A 15,728-nucleotide genomic window follows, 5' to 3' on the forward strand; every position below is an offset into this window, starting at 1 on the left:
TTCCGGGGCGGAGCGGGCGCGCAGCCCTTCCGAAGGCCCGCGCGAGCCGCTAGTTTTGCCCACGCGCTTTTGGCACAGCCGCGCCACGCGATCCGCGATCTGATTGGCCCGCGCGGGAGGGCGCGCGGCGCCAAACTTGCTTCCCGTCAGCCCCCGCCCGTCCCGCGGGAGCGCGCACGCTCGCGCACCCGGATCCCGGCTCTTGCGACCAGTCGCCATTCGGGAGGCCGCTGCGCTGCAGGGCCTGGCGGAGCCGCCCGCTACCGCGAGCCGGGCCCTCCGCGCGGTTCTTCGCCCACTGGACGCCGCCCGCGGCCGGACCGGTGAGGAGCGAGAGCGAGCGGGGGAGGGGCGTGGTTGGGGCCTGCATCCCTGAGCCCGGTGTCTGCCGCCGACCTGGCGGGGCCGGTCCCGGGTAGCCGCGGGTCCGAGTGAAAGGGGCCTGCGCTGCCTCGCTTCCCACACGGCCCGCGGGAAGGGCCCGCCCCCAGAGGCCGGGGCGGGAGTGCGTCTTTGTGCAGGGAGCGGGGAGGCCCGGTGTCAGTCGCGGCCAAGGCTGGAAACATTGCGTTTGAAACCGTTGGGAAGTTGGGGGCAGCACAACACGAAAGCCTTTCTTTCCGTTTTAGCTCTAGACTGTCTCCTTTTCTGTCATTATTACTGTTTTAAAATCCGATATACAGCCCCCAAAATGGGAGAGGACCTTTGTAAATCATAAACCTGATAACGGGTTAATGTCTCGAATTCAAGAGAAGATGCAGCTGACCAACAAAAAGCAACCCAGTTCAAGAATGGGCAAGGAATTTGAATAGCGTATTTTTCCAGAGAAGATAGACAAATGACCAATAAGCACGTGCAGTGATGCTCAACATCACTAGCCATTAAGAAAATGCAAATGAAAACCGCAATGAGATACCACCTCACACAAGTTGGGATGGCTATTAACAAAAAATGGGAAATTGTGAGTGTTGGGGATGTGGAGAAATTGAAGCTCGCGTGCATTGCTGGTGGGAATGTAGGGTGGTGCAGCAGCTATGGAAATTGGTAGTCGTTCCTCAATTCTAGGTTTATACCCCCAAAAAATGACAGCAGAGACTCAGATATTTGTTCACAAATGTTCACTGCAGCATTATTCAAAATCCAGATGTCTATCAACATGTGAATGAAAGACAAGCTGTGGTATGTGCATATAATGGACCATAGTTCATCTTTAGAAAGGAATGAAATTCGCTACAATATAAACGAGCACATTGAACACATTATGTTGAGTGAAATAGGACACAAAAAAGACATACTGTGTGATTCCCCCTCAGGCATAATTGAGATTACCAGCACTGAAAGTGTAGCGTGAGAGTTACTGTTTCATGGGTACAGATTTCTGTTTGTGGTGAAGTAGTTCTGGAAGTGGATGGTGGTGATGTTTGCACAACGTTTTAGTACTAAACTAACCAAATTGTGCTTTTAAAAATGATTAAGTGGCAAGTTATTTTTGTTTTTGATTTTTTGAAACGGAGTTTCGCTTTTGTTGCCCAGGCTGGAGTGCAGTGGCCTGACCTTGGCTCACTGCAGCCTCCGCCTCCTGGGTTCAAGGGATTCTTCTGCCGCAGCCTCCCAAAGTGCTGAAATTAGAGGCACCCGCCACCATACCTGGCTAATTCTGTGTTTTTAGTAGAGACGGGATTTCTCTGTGTTGGTCAGTCTGGTCTCGAACTCCCAACCTCAGGTGATCCACCTGCCTCGGCCTCCCAAAGTGCTGAAATTACATGCATGAACCACCACGCCTGGCCTAAATGGCAAGTTTTTTGTTCCATTTTACCACTCTTTAAAAAATACACATGAAAAAGCAAAATGACGGAGACAGTGAAAAGATGAGTGGTTGTCGGGAGCACAGGGATGTTAAGCAGTGAAATTATTAGTGGTGGATACATGATGCTATGCATTTGTTGAGACACGTAGAACTGCACATCATGAAAAGTGATTCCTTGGTGGGGCGCTGTGGCTCACGCCTGTAATCCCAACACTTTGGGAGGCCGAGGTGGGCGGATGACGAGGTCAAAAGATCGAGACCATTGTGGGTAACATGGTGAAACCCTGTCTCTACTAAAAATACAAAAATTAGCCGGGCATGGTGGCGGGCGCCTGTAGTCACAGCTACTGGGGAGTCTGAGGTAGGAGAATCGCTTGAACCTGGGAGGTGGAGATTGCAGTGAGCCGAGATTGTGCCACTGCACTCCAGCCTGGCAACAGCACCAGACTCCCTCTCAAAAAGATGAAGAATAAATAAAAAATAATTACTTCTTGTGTAAACTATAGACTTAATAATAAATCAATATTAGCTCATCATTGTAGCAGATGTCTCACACTAATGCAAGAAAATGTTAATACAAGTTGAGTATCCTTCATTCGAAATGCTTGGAACCAGAAGTGCTTTGAATTTTTTATTTTTTTTTAATTTTTAATAGTTGCATTGTACTTACTGGTTGAACATCCCTAATCTGAAATCTAAAATGCTTCTTTTGGCCCTCAAAAAGTGTTGGATGTTGGAGCATAATCGGATTTCAGATTTTCAGATTAGGAATGCTCAGCCTATATAATAGGAGAAACTGGGGGCAAGAAGATAGGTGGGAATTCTTGTACATACTCTTCAGTTTTTCTTTAAACATAAAACTACTTGAAAAATTAGTTTATTAATTTCTTTCTTTTTTGGGTGGGGGGCGGGTATGGAGTCTTACTCTGTTGCCCAGCTGGAGTGCAGTGGCTCAATCTCGGCTCACTGCAACCTCCATCTCCCAGGTTCAAGCGATTCTCCTGCCTCAGCCTCCCAAGTAACTGGGATTATAGGTGTGTGCCACCACGCCCAGCTAATTTTTGTATTTTTAGTAGAGACAGGGTTTCACCATGTTGGCTAGGCTGGTCATGAACTCCTGTCTTCAAATGATCCATCTGCCTTAGCCTCCCAAAGTGTTGGGATTACAGGTGTGAGCCACTGCACCTGCCCGGTTTATTAATTTCTTAAAGGCCAGGCGTGGTGGCTCACACCTGTAATCCCAGCACTGAGAGGCCAAGGCAAGAGGATCACTTGAGGCCAGGAGTTCAAGACCAGCCTGGACAACATAGTGAGACCTCATCGCTACAGAAAAAAAAAAATTAGATGTGGTGGCATGCACCTATAGTCCCAGCTACTTAGGAGGGTGAGGCGGGAGGCTCTCTGGAGCCCAAGAGTATGAGGCTGCAGTGAGTTGTGATTGTGTCACTGCACCAAAACCTTGGGCAACAGAGCGAGACCCTGTCTCTTAAAAAAAAAAAAAAAAAAAAAAATCCGCTAAGATAAAGAACAATGCTAGTGTGTATAGACTAATAGAACCCACTTAGCTTTAAACATGTTCTACATATTGAATTTTAATTAAAAAAAACTATGCATCAGATGTGTTTTAAAAGATGATCAGTGGTGTTAGATTTCAAAGAAGAAATGGAATGGGAAATGGGAAATAGGTATGATACACCATATGGCATAACATTGCATTGGAGAATACTGGGTGACAGACCGGCAGAGCACCAATTATTAGAATTTGGGTTTTTTAGAGACAAGGCGTAATCTGTCTCAAAGACAAAAAGAAATTTTTGTTAATCTGGACAATTCTGAGTTAATTTTTAGTTAGGGTTAGGAGTTCTTAAATTTAGGAAGAAATTTTGCTAGAGCCTTAAAGCTGGAAGGATGCCCAGCTCTCTAGGCTTTGCCTAAAAGCTGAATTCTGGGACTCAGTTCTGTAACACCTTTGTAGATCGTTCTGCTACTGTGGGAAAGAGACCAGAATTGAGAAAACCAGAATAAACCAACTGTTTCCTCTGACCTCAGTGTTGTGATCTTTGACAGGTCACTTCTTTCCCTCAGCATCAGTCTTTTCGGTTATGAAATGAAGAGGTCGAACTCAAGCCCTCTGAAGCTCCTTCTAGTCCTATGCTGATCATCAGTGGTTTTTTTTTGGTTGGTTTTTTGGTTTTCTTTTTTGAGACAGGGTCTCACTCTGTCATCTAGGTTGGAGTGTAATGGTGCAGTCTTGGTTCACTGCAACCCCTGCCTCTTAGGCTCAAGCGATTTCTCTTGCCTCAGCCTCCCAAGTAGCTGGGACTACGGTGCATTCTGCTGCACCCAGCTAATTTTTGTATGTTTTGTAGAGACGGGGTTTCGCCATATTGCCCAGGGTGTTCTTGAACCCCTGAGCTCAAGGGATCCACCTGCCTCAGCCTCCCAGAGTGCTGGGATTAAAGGTGTGAGCCACCACACCCGGCCTGATCGTCAGCTTCTAATTATAGAGTACTCCTACCTAACAAAGGAACTCATTCTAGTTCATAATAGTTTGTAAACTGTGTTGAGCCACAATTCTTTTCCTGCTAGCTTCTGATTATCACTTCTAGGATAGCTCATATATTATCTATAATTCTTACCCTTTTGAAGTTAAATGTCTGTATTCATAAATGACTTTTTTTTTTTTAAAGGGCCATCCGCCATCCTGGTTGCCTTTTTTTCTTTTTCTTTTTTTGTTTTTGTTTTTTATGTTCTCTGGTTTCTTAGAGACTCTATCTTAAAGTGTCCTTCCTGCCCAGAGCTGGGGACAGTGATCCACTGGTATGGTGTACTCTGCCCATGCAGAATATGGGATATAGTTCTCTATAGTCCTGTATTTATGCACTTGATATGTGGATTCTAAGTGTTTGTTTCATCTTGTTTCTTTTGGCCTATTGTACAGGCTTTAAAAGAGCTACTAAATTCCACTGTTTTTAGTTTGTGTATATGTAGAAAAAACCTGGACAGAACTTGATTCTCTCATCAGATACTGATCATTTGTCTGACTTGGGCAAGCTGTTTAATGTCAAGCTTGAGTTTCCTTAACTATTAATTGAAGTTTTAAAGTAGATGATCCCTGAGGTCTTTTCCTATCCCCAAATCCTAAGACTTTGAGACTAGATAGTAGCTTAGGTTTTCCTCTAGTTTTAAAATCCTGTGAGTCAAAGATTGAGAGAACGTTAGGATTGAACAGAGCACATGGTGTGTGCCAGGGATGTGCAGCGGTTCCAGAGGTGAATAAATGGATAGTCCCTCCTCTCCAGGAGCTGGCAACCTGTTGTTGGTATCAGGCTGTAGTGCCAGAGGGTGACATATACAGCTGGGGCTTCTAGGAAGATTGGGAGGGAGTGGAAAATTGGCCAGTGCAGTTGACGCATGAATAACAGAGGTTTGAACTTCAACCAAATGCCAATAAAAAAAGACAGCATTTACAGAATGTGAAACATTTATATGGAGGGCAGATTTTTCATATATGGGAATTCCACAAGGCTGACTGTAGGACCTGAGTATGTGTGGATTTTGGCATATGGGAGTGGTCCTGGAACCAATCCCGTGTTTACAGGGAGACAGCTGACTTAAAAAGCCGTCCTGCCTGAAGGCCAGGCAAGACAGGGAGTGTAAAGGAGAGGAAATAGTTTATACAAAAACCCAGATGCTGGAATAGTCAGGGAATTACATGTGGGCCAGTATTTTGAGAACGCAGTCTGGTCATGGGCCAGACTGTGAAGAGCTTTATATGCTGTATTCAAATCGTGTAGTGTAGGTGTCTTAGTTGCCTTGGAGGAAATGTGAACAGGCAGGTCACATTAGGCTTCTGTTTGGAAGACAGGTTTGGTAGCTGGAAGAAAGGGAGACTAGTGGCAGGAAGTTAAGATGTCAGAATTAAAGCAGTGACGGGGTAGGGGATAGAGAAGGGGTAGATGAATGTGCTGGAGCTAATGAGAAGCACAGTGTGCGCTGTTGTGTAGCTTGTGCACAGCCAGTTTATCACATTCTGTTCTTGTCAGCAGACTCATCTACACCATGATGCTTTATCTTTGAAATGCATGCGGGAAGAGAAGAGGGCAGAGCAATCACTGAAGGAGGTCCATGTGTTCTTCCTTGGGGTCAGGACACCGCCATCCTCCTCCCAGAGTCCTTTCTTTTTGTACCTCTTGGTCCTGTTTGTTGTGGTGTCCCTTCCTCCACTGCCTGTTAATTTGTCACTCTGCTGTGTAATATTGATAACTGACAAAAGTCAGCCATTGTTAGCATCAGTAGTCACACCAGCAGTCTTCTGAGTGCTTATCAGAGAAGTGAAGTTAGGTGGTTGGTTTGAGAAGGATATGATTACACACATGGGCATAATTCCATAGTGGATTACTAAAGAGAAAGTAGACAAAGATGGTGTCAGGAGTGGTATCTACTGTAGTCTTTGGTGTCATTTCATAAAAGTAAGTGTTCAGGCCTGTACAGTGGCTCACGCCTGTAATCCCAGCGCTTTGGGAGGCCGAGGCGGGTGGATCACGAGGTCAGGAGATTGAGACCATCCTGGCTAACACGGTGAAACCTCGTCTCTAATAAAGATACAAAAAAATTTGCTGGGTGTGGTGGCGGGCACAGTCCCATCTGCTCGGGAGGCTGAGGCAGGAGAATGGCGTGAACCCGGGAGGCGGAGCTTGCAGTGAGCCGAGATCATGCCACTGCACTCCAGCCTGGGCTGGACGGAGCGAGACTCTGTCTCAAAAAAAAAAAAAGTAAGTGTTCAGGCTTAGTGGATTGGACTCCTCTCACTGTTAGGGCAGGATGGTGAGCGAAATACACAGAATTCTATCACAGGGGACACACATGATCACAGATACAGTTTTGATCACTTTTTTTTTTTTTCCAGGTTCAACTTCTCGTCTTGTTGTTCTTCTTATACTATAGGCTGTTTGCTCTGGTTTAGTCAAAAAGCCATGTAGAATGCCTGCCTTTTGAAGACCAATTTTAAGGTGTCTAGTAATACAGCAGGTAAGTCTAGTAGGGAAAGCATGCTTAGGAGAATATTTTATGAGGAGAAAATTAAAAAAAAAATACTTGGAGTTCTTGAAGGAAATCTCTAAAAGTATACACGCCCTTATGGATATAACGTGTGATGTGCGCTAGATATACATAATTTGGGATATGAGAAGTGAATTCTGTAGCATTCTTTTTAGGTTTAAGTATGAGATTGGCCTGAAGAGCTGATGGTAGGCAGCGGGAAGAGGAGGGCTGGCTGGGAGGGATGGGGAATGGTAGGTGAGTCTGACTCAAACCCAGCACACCTGAGCTCTTAGTCTCTGTTGTAATTACAGTATGTAATATAGTGCTCTTTAATGTTAGCTTGGCTGTTCATTATTGCCAGTTATAGCTGCATGGGATTATTGAGACTTATTCTCCGGTTTCCCTTAAAGTCTTCTAGTTTTATTTAACAATGGGCTCTGAGACGGATGGTTAACCCATTATTTCTGCATGTATTCAATTACGTTTGTAAGTTAAAGATCATTTTTAGAGATTTTTCTTCAGTACTGAATTATTTATTTTTCTTTTGTTACAGTCCTAGTCCTAAAAACAATATTCTAAAATACAGAATAACTGCTGGCAACGCAGAAAGAGTAAATAGTTTCCAAAGAAAAGTATTTATTTCCTCAAATACCTGTTACCTTTTTAGCTTTAGACCAAAAAATAAAAAAGGCAAATGATATACCATGGATAAAAGTGTTAGGAAACAGTATTGTCGTTGAGAACATCTTTAAAAACAAGTTATCAAAGTTAGAAATATTATACTTTTTTTTTTTTTTTGAGACGCAGTCTCGCTCTGTCACCAGGCGGGAGTGCAGTGGCACAATCTCAGTTCACTGCAACCTCCAACTCCCTGGTTCAAGCGATTCTCCTGCCTCAGCCTCCCAAGTAGCTGGGACTACAGGCACACACCACCATGCCTGGCTAATTTTTGTATTTTTAGTAGAGACTAAATACATGTTGGCCACGATGGTGTGTCCCACCTATGAGTGAGAACATGCGGTGTTTGGTTTTCTGTTCTTGCGATAGTTTGCTGAGAGTGATGGTTTCCAGCATCCATGTCCCTACAAAGGACACTAAACACCATGTTGGCCACGATGGTCTTGATCTCCTGACCTTGTAATCCACCCACCCGGCCTCCCAAGTGCTGAGATTACAGGCGTGAGTCACTGCGCCCGGCCTATACATTTTTTTTTTTTTTTTTGAGACGGAGTCTCGCTGTGTCTCCCAGGCTGGAGTGCAGTGGCGTGATCTCGGCTCACTGCAAGCTCCGCCTCCCGGGTTCACGCCATTCTCCCGCCTCAGCCTCCCAAGTAGCTGAGACTACAGGCGCCCGCCACCACGCCCGGCTAGTTTTTTGTATTTTTAGTAGAGACGGGGTTTCACCATGTTAGCCAGGATAGTCTCGATCTCCTGACCTCGTGATCCCCCCGCCTCGGCCTCCCAAAGTGCTGGGATTACAGGCTTGAGCCACCGCGCCCGGCCTACATTTTTTTAAATTAATGGTTTTGTAATTAATAAAGGGAGAGCCAGAGTTTCTAATCTGTACCATTCTTTAAGATGCAGTAAATATCATTACCATCAATAAGGGAAAAGTGTTCAGTCTTTCTCATTAAGAGAAGCACATTAACACAGTAGTGAAATACTGGCTTTCACCTAGGTTGTAGCAAGGATTAGGAATTTATATGAAATTGTCTTTCATATATACACTGTTGTTTTGCAGTAATGTAAGTTTTCGAGAGTTTGGTAAAATGTATCAATTTTAAACACAAATGGCTAAGTAATCCATTTCTAGGAATTTTCCCTGCAGAAATAACCTTACATGCAAAGATAAGTACAAGGAAAGTCAGTGCTTACTCCATATGTAAAAATGTCTTAAAGAGATGAATTCTAAATGAGAGTAAGTTGCCAGATAATATGTTTAATATCCCATTTGTGTAAAGCATGTGTGTTAATCAATATATGCCTAGGACATTTCTTCCAGGACACATGAGTACACTGGCTACCCCTGCAGACTGACACTCCGTATCTTGTACTGTGTGAATGTGTTTTGTTTTTTTTTTATATTTTAAGTTCTAGGGTACGTGTGCACAACGTGCAGGTTTGTTACATATATATACATGTGCCATGTTGGTGTGCTGCACCCATTAACTCGTCATTTACATTAGGTATATCTCCTAATGCTATCCCTCCCCCTTCTCCCCTCCTCCCCCCCCACAATAGGCCCCGGTGTGTGATGTTCCCCTTCCTGTGTCCAAGTGATCTCATTGTTCAATTCCCACCTATGAGTGAGAACATGCGGTGTTTGGTTTTCTGTTCTTGCGATAGTTTGCTGAGAGTGATGGTTTCCAGCATCCATGTCCCTACAAAGGACACGAACTCATCCTTTTTTATGGCTGCATAGTATTCCATGGTGTATGTGTGCCACATTTTCTTAATCCAGTCTGTCACTGACGGACATTTGGGTTGATTCCAAGTCTTTGCTATTGTGAATAGTGCTGCAGTAAACATACGTGTGCATGTGTCTTTATAGCAGCATGATTTATAATCCTTTGGGCATATACCCAGTAATGGGATGGCTATGTCAAATGGTATTTCTAGTTCTAGATCCTTGAGGAATTGCCACACTGTTTTCCAGTGGTTGAACTAGTTTACAGTCCCATCAACAGTGTAAAAGTGTTCCTATTTCTCCACATCCTCTCCAGCACCTGTTGTTTCCTGACTTTTTAATGATTGCCATTCTAACTGGTGTGAGATGGTACCTCATTGTGGTTTGGATTTGCATTTCTCTGATGGCGAGTGAGGAGCATTTTTTCATGTGTCTGTTGGCTGTATGAATGTCTTCTTTTGAGAAGTGTCTTTTCATGTCCTTTGCCCACTTTTTGATGGGGTTGTTTGTTTTTTTCTTGTAAATTTGTTTGAGTTCTTTGTAGGTTCTGGATATTAGCCCTTTGTCAGATGAGTAGATTGCAAAAATTTTCTCCCATTCTGTAGGTTGCCTGTTCACTGTTATGGTAGTTTCTTTTGCTGTGCAGAAGCTCTTTAGTTTAATTAGATCCCATTTGTCAATTTTGGCTTTTGTTGCCGTTGCGTTTGGCATTTTAGACATGAAGTCCTTGCCCATGCCTATGTCCTGAATGGTATTACCTAGGTTTTCTTGTCGGGTTTTAATGGTTTTAGGTCTAACATTTAAGTCTCTAATCCATCTTGAATTAATTTTCGTATAAGGAGTAAGGAAAGGATCCAGTTTCAGCTTTCTACTTATGGCTAGCCAATTTTCCCAGCACCATTTATTAAATAGGGAATCCTTTCCCCATTTCTTATTTTTGTCAGGTTTGTCAAAGATCAGATGGCTGTAGATGTATGGTATTATTTCTGAGGGCTCTGTTCTGTTCCATGTGAATGTGTTTTTAACTGTGAGCTTCTATTCTTTTTACTACTTAAGACTGGTTTACAATTTTTTTTAATTCATGTTTTCCGGCAACTGTGTTCCAGCTGCCGGCATGTCCTGTGATTTGCCCTTTGCTTGGTATGCGCCTTCACATCATTCAGGATCTCTGCTGGAATGTCTCATGTATAGAGGTCTTTTCCAACAGCCTCTCACATCACTCTCCACCTGGATCTCTGCTGGAATGTCCCATGTGTAGAGGTCTTTTCCAACAGCCTCTCTACATCACTTTCCACCTTATTTTCCCAACTCATGAACGCCATATGACAAAGCACTGCTTTAAACCTAGGTTCCTAGAAAAGTATAGGATACAAAGTTATTTATTTATTAAATGAATTAATAAAATACTATATTGGGATAGATTAAACATTGCAAAATATGTTGACATGAAATCAAGCCAGCATCATATTTTAAAGTTGTCTTTTTATAGCTAGATTAAATTTATTAAGTGCTTTCTGCAAAAGGTTTAGTCTCTTGTTCATCCTTAAATAGCCAAGATTTAATTTTGATATTCACTCGTCTTTGTGTGCCGAGGACTTGTGTACTGGAGTTTGAGAGTCAAACTATAAAGCACATGCAACAGCTAATTCTAGAGTGAGGCCCAGATCACTGATAGTCCTATAGCCTGGACCAGAGAAAGTCATGTAACTTCTCTGAACCTGTTTCTTCATCTGTAAGTGAAAATAATAGTTGAGTCATATCATTAGGATTAAATGAGATGATGTATGTGAAACTCCTAGTACAGTGCCTGGGACTGTTCTCTGTCTCCTTTTCTTCAAATTCTCCCTAGAGATACTACCAAATAAAGCACGCACTGTTCTAGACTTAAGATTATGCAGTTATAGAATGGACTGACAGCATTGTATTCAGAATTACAGTTCATGAAAATAATTTATTCCTACTTTATTGCAGCGGTATTGAAAGTTTTTAAAGAATATAACCGTGTGTGTTGGTAACAGAAAGAAGAATGGAAGTATTCCAGGAACTTCGTAAACCATCAGCACGTTTGGAGTGTGACCATTGCAGTTTCAGAGGCACAGACTATGAAAATGTACAAATCCATATGGGTACCATCCATCCAGAATTTTGTGATGAAATGGATGCTGGTGGGCTAGGCAAAATGATATTTTACCAGAAAAGTGCAAAGCTATTTCACTGCCATAAATGCTTCTTCACCAGCAAGATGTACTCTAACGTATACTATCACATCACATCCAAACATGCATCCCCAGACAAATGGAATGATAAACCTAAAACTCAGTTGAACAAAGAAACAGATCCTGTGAAAAGCCCTCCTCTTCCTGAACACCAGAAAATACCCTGCAATTCTGCAGAACCAAAACCCATACCTGCCCTTTCAATGGAAACACAGAAACTTGGTTCAGTTTTGTCTCCAGAATCACCAAAACCTACTCCTCTTACTCCCCTGGAGCCTCAGAAACCTGGCTCTGTTGTTTCTCCTGAGCTACAGACACCTTCTCTTCCTTCTCCTGAGCCTTCAAAACCTGCCTCTGTTTCTTCTCCTGAACCTCCAAAACCAGTCCCTGTTTGTGAATCTCAGAAACCTGCCCCTGTTCCTTCTCCAGAACCACAGAAACTTGCCCCTGTATCTCCTGAGCCCGTAAAGGCTACTCTTCCTAATCCCAAACCCCAGAAGCACTCTCATTTCCCAGAAACACTGGGCCCACCTTCAGCCTCATCTCCAGAGTCACCAGTTCTAGCTGCTTCCCCAGAACCTTGGGGACCATCCCCAGCTGCATCTCCAGAATCTCGGAAATCAGCCCGGACTACCTCCCCTGAGCCAAGGAAGCCATCCCCTTCAGGGTCTCCTGAACCTTGGAAGCCATTCCCTGCTGTCTCCCCAGAGCCTAGGAGACCAGCCCCTGCTGTGTCACCAGGCTCTTGGAAGCCAGGGCCACCTGGGTCCCCTAGGCCTTGGAAATCCAGTCCTTCAGCGTCATCAGGACCTTGGAAGCCAGCTAAACCTGCTCCATCTGTGTCTCCTGGACCTTGGAAACCAATTCCTTCTATATCTCCTGGACCTTGGAAACCAACTCCATCTGTGTCTTCTGCATCCTGGAAATCTTCATCAGTCTCACCCAGCTCCTGGAAGTCCCCCCCTGCATCTCCTGAGTCATGGAAGTCTGGCCCACCAGAACTCCGAAAGACAGCTCCCACGTTGTCTCCTGAACATTGGAAGGCAGTTCCCCCAGTGTCTCCAGAGCTTCGCAAACCCGGCCCACCACTATCCCCAGAGATCCGTAGTCCAGCAGGATCTCCAGAGCTCAGAAAACCCTCAGGGTCACCAGACCTTTGGAAGCTTTCTCCTGATCAGCGGAAAACTTCTCCTGCTTCACTTGATTTCCCTGAGTCCCAGAAAAGTTCCCGTGGCGGTTCTCCTGATCTCTGGAAGTCTTCCTTTTTTATTGAGCCTCAGAAACCTGTCTTCCCTGAGACCCGAAAACCAGGTTCTTCTGGGCCATCTGAGTCCCCCAAAGCAGCCTCAGATATCTGGAAGCCAGTTCTCTCTATTGATACTGAGCCTAGAAAACCTGCCCTGTTTCCCGAGCCTGCCAAAACAGCCCCTCCAGCTTCTCCAGAACCACGCAAACGTGCCCTTTTTCCAGAGCCCCGGAAGCATGCCCTTTTCCCTGAACTCCCCAAATCTGCTCTATTCTCAGAATCACAGAAGGCTGTTGAGCTTGGTGATGAACTACAAATAGATGCCATAGATGATCAAAAATGTGATCTTTTGGTTCAGGAAGAACTTCTAGCTTCACCTAAGAAACTTTTGGAAGATACTTTATTTCCTTCCTCAAAGAAGCTCAAGAAAGACAACCAAGAGAGCTCAGATGCTGAGCTTAGTAGTAGTGAGTACATAAAAACAGATTTGGATGTGGTGGATGTTAAGGGCCAGGAATCAAGCAGTGATCAAGAGCAGGTTGATGTGGAATCCATTGATTTTAGCAAAGAGAACAAAATGGACATGACTAGTCCAGAGCAGTCTAGAAATGTGCTACAGTTTACTGAAGAAAAAGAAGCTTTTATCTCTGAAGAGGAGATTGCAAAATATATGAAGCGTGGAAAAGGAAAGTATTATTGCAAAATTTGTTGCTGTCGTGCTATGAAAAAAGGTGCTGTTTTGCATCATTTGGTTAATAAGCATAATGTTCATAGCCCTTACAAATGCACAATTTGTGGAAAGGCTTTTCTTTTGGAATCTCTCCTTAAAAATCATGTAGCAGCCCATGGGCAGAGTTTACTTAAATGTCCACGTTGTAATTTTGAATCAAATTTCCCACGAGGTTTTAAGAAACATTTAACTCATTGTCAAAGCCGGCATAATGAAGAGGCAAATAAAAAGCTAATGGAAGCTCTTGAACCGCCACTGGAGGAGCAGCAAATTTGATAGCTCAGTATGAATATTTGTTCTACAAAGGTGTTCGTTGAAACCATTCTTTGTAAGTATAGCTTATCAAATAGCCTAGTTGGATATGTAGATGACATGTGGTGTACCGTGTTTCACTGTCTCAGTTGTGTTACTAAGAATGAGCATTTGATTATTTTTTTCTGGTCTCTGTCTATGTGGCTATCTTGTAAGTCAATCAATTTCTATATAGTCCAGATGGATTAAACTTCTCATTTCTTTTAAATATGTATGAATAATAAAACAAGGAAGTAGGCATTCCATTTAATAATCAAGAGCAAGTTGTACTCAAAGCATTCAGTTAAAGTATATCTGTGTGTGGAACTAATTTCAGATAATAGAAAATATTAGTTGAAATGTTTAAGAATTAGGCATGAAAAATAAATTTGAGAAATTTTGTTTCCTCACATGTATTTTTAAATCATAAGAGTTATTTTCTATCTGATGTAAAATTAGTTTATAAATCTTAATCAGCTTCTAGATGTTTATTAGCTTTTATGTCATGAAATGTTGGAGTCTCAGGGTTGCTGATTGTCTGCTAATGGGAAAAATTGAGTAAGTCTTTAAAATAGTTTGCAGCCTTCTCCCACAGGAGACAAGTGGAACGATAAGTGTGATTTTAGATCTTTTTTGTCCATAGTTGTTTTCAGTGGAGTCTTCCATTCTATATCTTACCCTAAGATCTGGTTCTTCCCTCCCCATCCCAGCCCCCACCCGCCAGCTCACACTAATAGATGATTCTTAATTGCCAAATGTGTTAGAGTTTGTATGTCCTACTCCTGGGCCTTACATGTCGCCTGTTGGGGCTTAAGACCAGGTTAATAAGTAGGAACTGAAAGTCTTCCAGGTTCACAGTAGAAAATTTTATAGACATTTCTGTTAAAGAAATATATCGATTTTATGTTTTTCAGTTCTGTTACTGTAAATACCTTGTACCTGTTCATGGATTATTTTATTCTAAAGTATTTTGTCAAATGTGTATCAACCAAATTAAAAAAGAAAGGCTTTCGTGTCAGCAACATTTTCATGTGTGTTTTCTTTTGTGTAATTTGCATGTATGATATACAAATCCATTATTTCCATGTTTTCAACATAGGAATTTTCTTATCTGGAGCAGCATTTTCTTAGCTGTGTTTTCTCCAAGTTCTGTGGTCAGGTAAGTTAGGGGAATGCTTGTATAGGGAGGACTCCATGTGAAAAATCTCATCCTTTCATATGAAAGGTTTTTTAATTCCAGTGGTTGCCTATCCTGCCTGCCTCTAAACAGTGTGAGGCATTTAATCTCAGAGGATTCTGATGTGTAGCCAGGATTGAGATGCTGTACTGGGTTTAATTTAGCTATTCCCAGACATTTTTTTAACAATGAACAGGTTTGTCCTAGTTCCCCACTGGCTGGCTTCCCTACTAATATGCCCGTTGGGATAGCTTAACAATATTTAGTGATGTGGTTTGGCTCTGTGTCAAATCTGTCTCTCTCTTTTTTTATTTTGAGACCGATCCTTGCTCTGTCACCCAGGTTGCCCTGCAGTGATGTGATCTTAGCTCACTGCAACCTCTGCCTTTCAGGTTCAAGGGAGTCTCGTGCCTCAGCCTCCTGAGTAGCTGGGACTACAGGTGCGTGCCACCATGTCTAGCTAATTTTTGTAGTTTAATAGAGATGGGGTTTTGCCATGTTGGCCAGGCTGGTCTCGAACTCCGGGGCTCAAGTGATCCACCTGCCTCGGCTTCCCAAAGTGCTAGGGTTACAGCTGTGCGCCACCACACCCGACCCCCACCCAAATGTCATGCTGAATTGTAATCACCAGTGTTGGAGGAGGGGCCAGCCTGGTGATAAATGATTGGATCATGGGGACGGACTTCCTCTTGGTGTTCTCGTGATAGTGTGTGAGTTATTTAAAAGTGTTTAGCACCTTCCCCTTCGCTCTCTTCCTCCTGCTCCAGCCCTGTTGGATGTGCCAGCTTCCCTTTCGCCTTCTGCCGTGATT

The 15,728-nt window shown here is 43.4% G+C and overlaps 1 protein-coding gene across 4 annotated transcripts; it reads left to right on the forward strand.

Moving 5' to 3' along the window:
• Nucleotides 1-182: 182 nt before the first annotated feature.
• Nucleotides 183-14,764, forward strand: CHAMP1 (chromosome alignment maintaining phosphoprotein 1). 4 transcript variants are annotated; one of them, XM_015121542.3, is made up of 3 exons: nucleotides 183-323; nucleotides 6,717-6,838; nucleotides 11,229-14,764. In XM_015121542.3, the coding sequence occupies exon 3, from the start codon at nucleotides 11,284-11,286 to the stop codon at nucleotides 13,723-13,725; it is 2,442 nt and encodes an 813-aa protein (XP_014977028.1). In that variant the 5' UTR covers nucleotides 183-323; nucleotides 6,717-6,838; nucleotides 11,229-11,283; the 3' UTR covers nucleotides 13,726-14,764.
• Nucleotides 14,765-15,728: the final 964 nt, after the last annotated feature.

Source organism: Macaca mulatta, chromosome 17 (genome assembly GCF_049350105.2).
Source record: "Macaca mulatta isolate MMU2019108-1 chromosome 17, T2T-MMU8v2.0, whole genome shotgun sequence".
NCBI classification, from domain to species: Eukaryota; Metazoa; Chordata; class Mammalia; order Primates; family Cercopithecidae; genus Macaca; species Macaca mulatta.

Coding starts and splice junctions, on each gene's coding strand:
- CHAMP1 (XM_015121542.3), top strand. CDS start 11,284: ATGGAAGTATTCCAGGAACTTCGTAAACCATCAGCACGTTTGGAGTGT.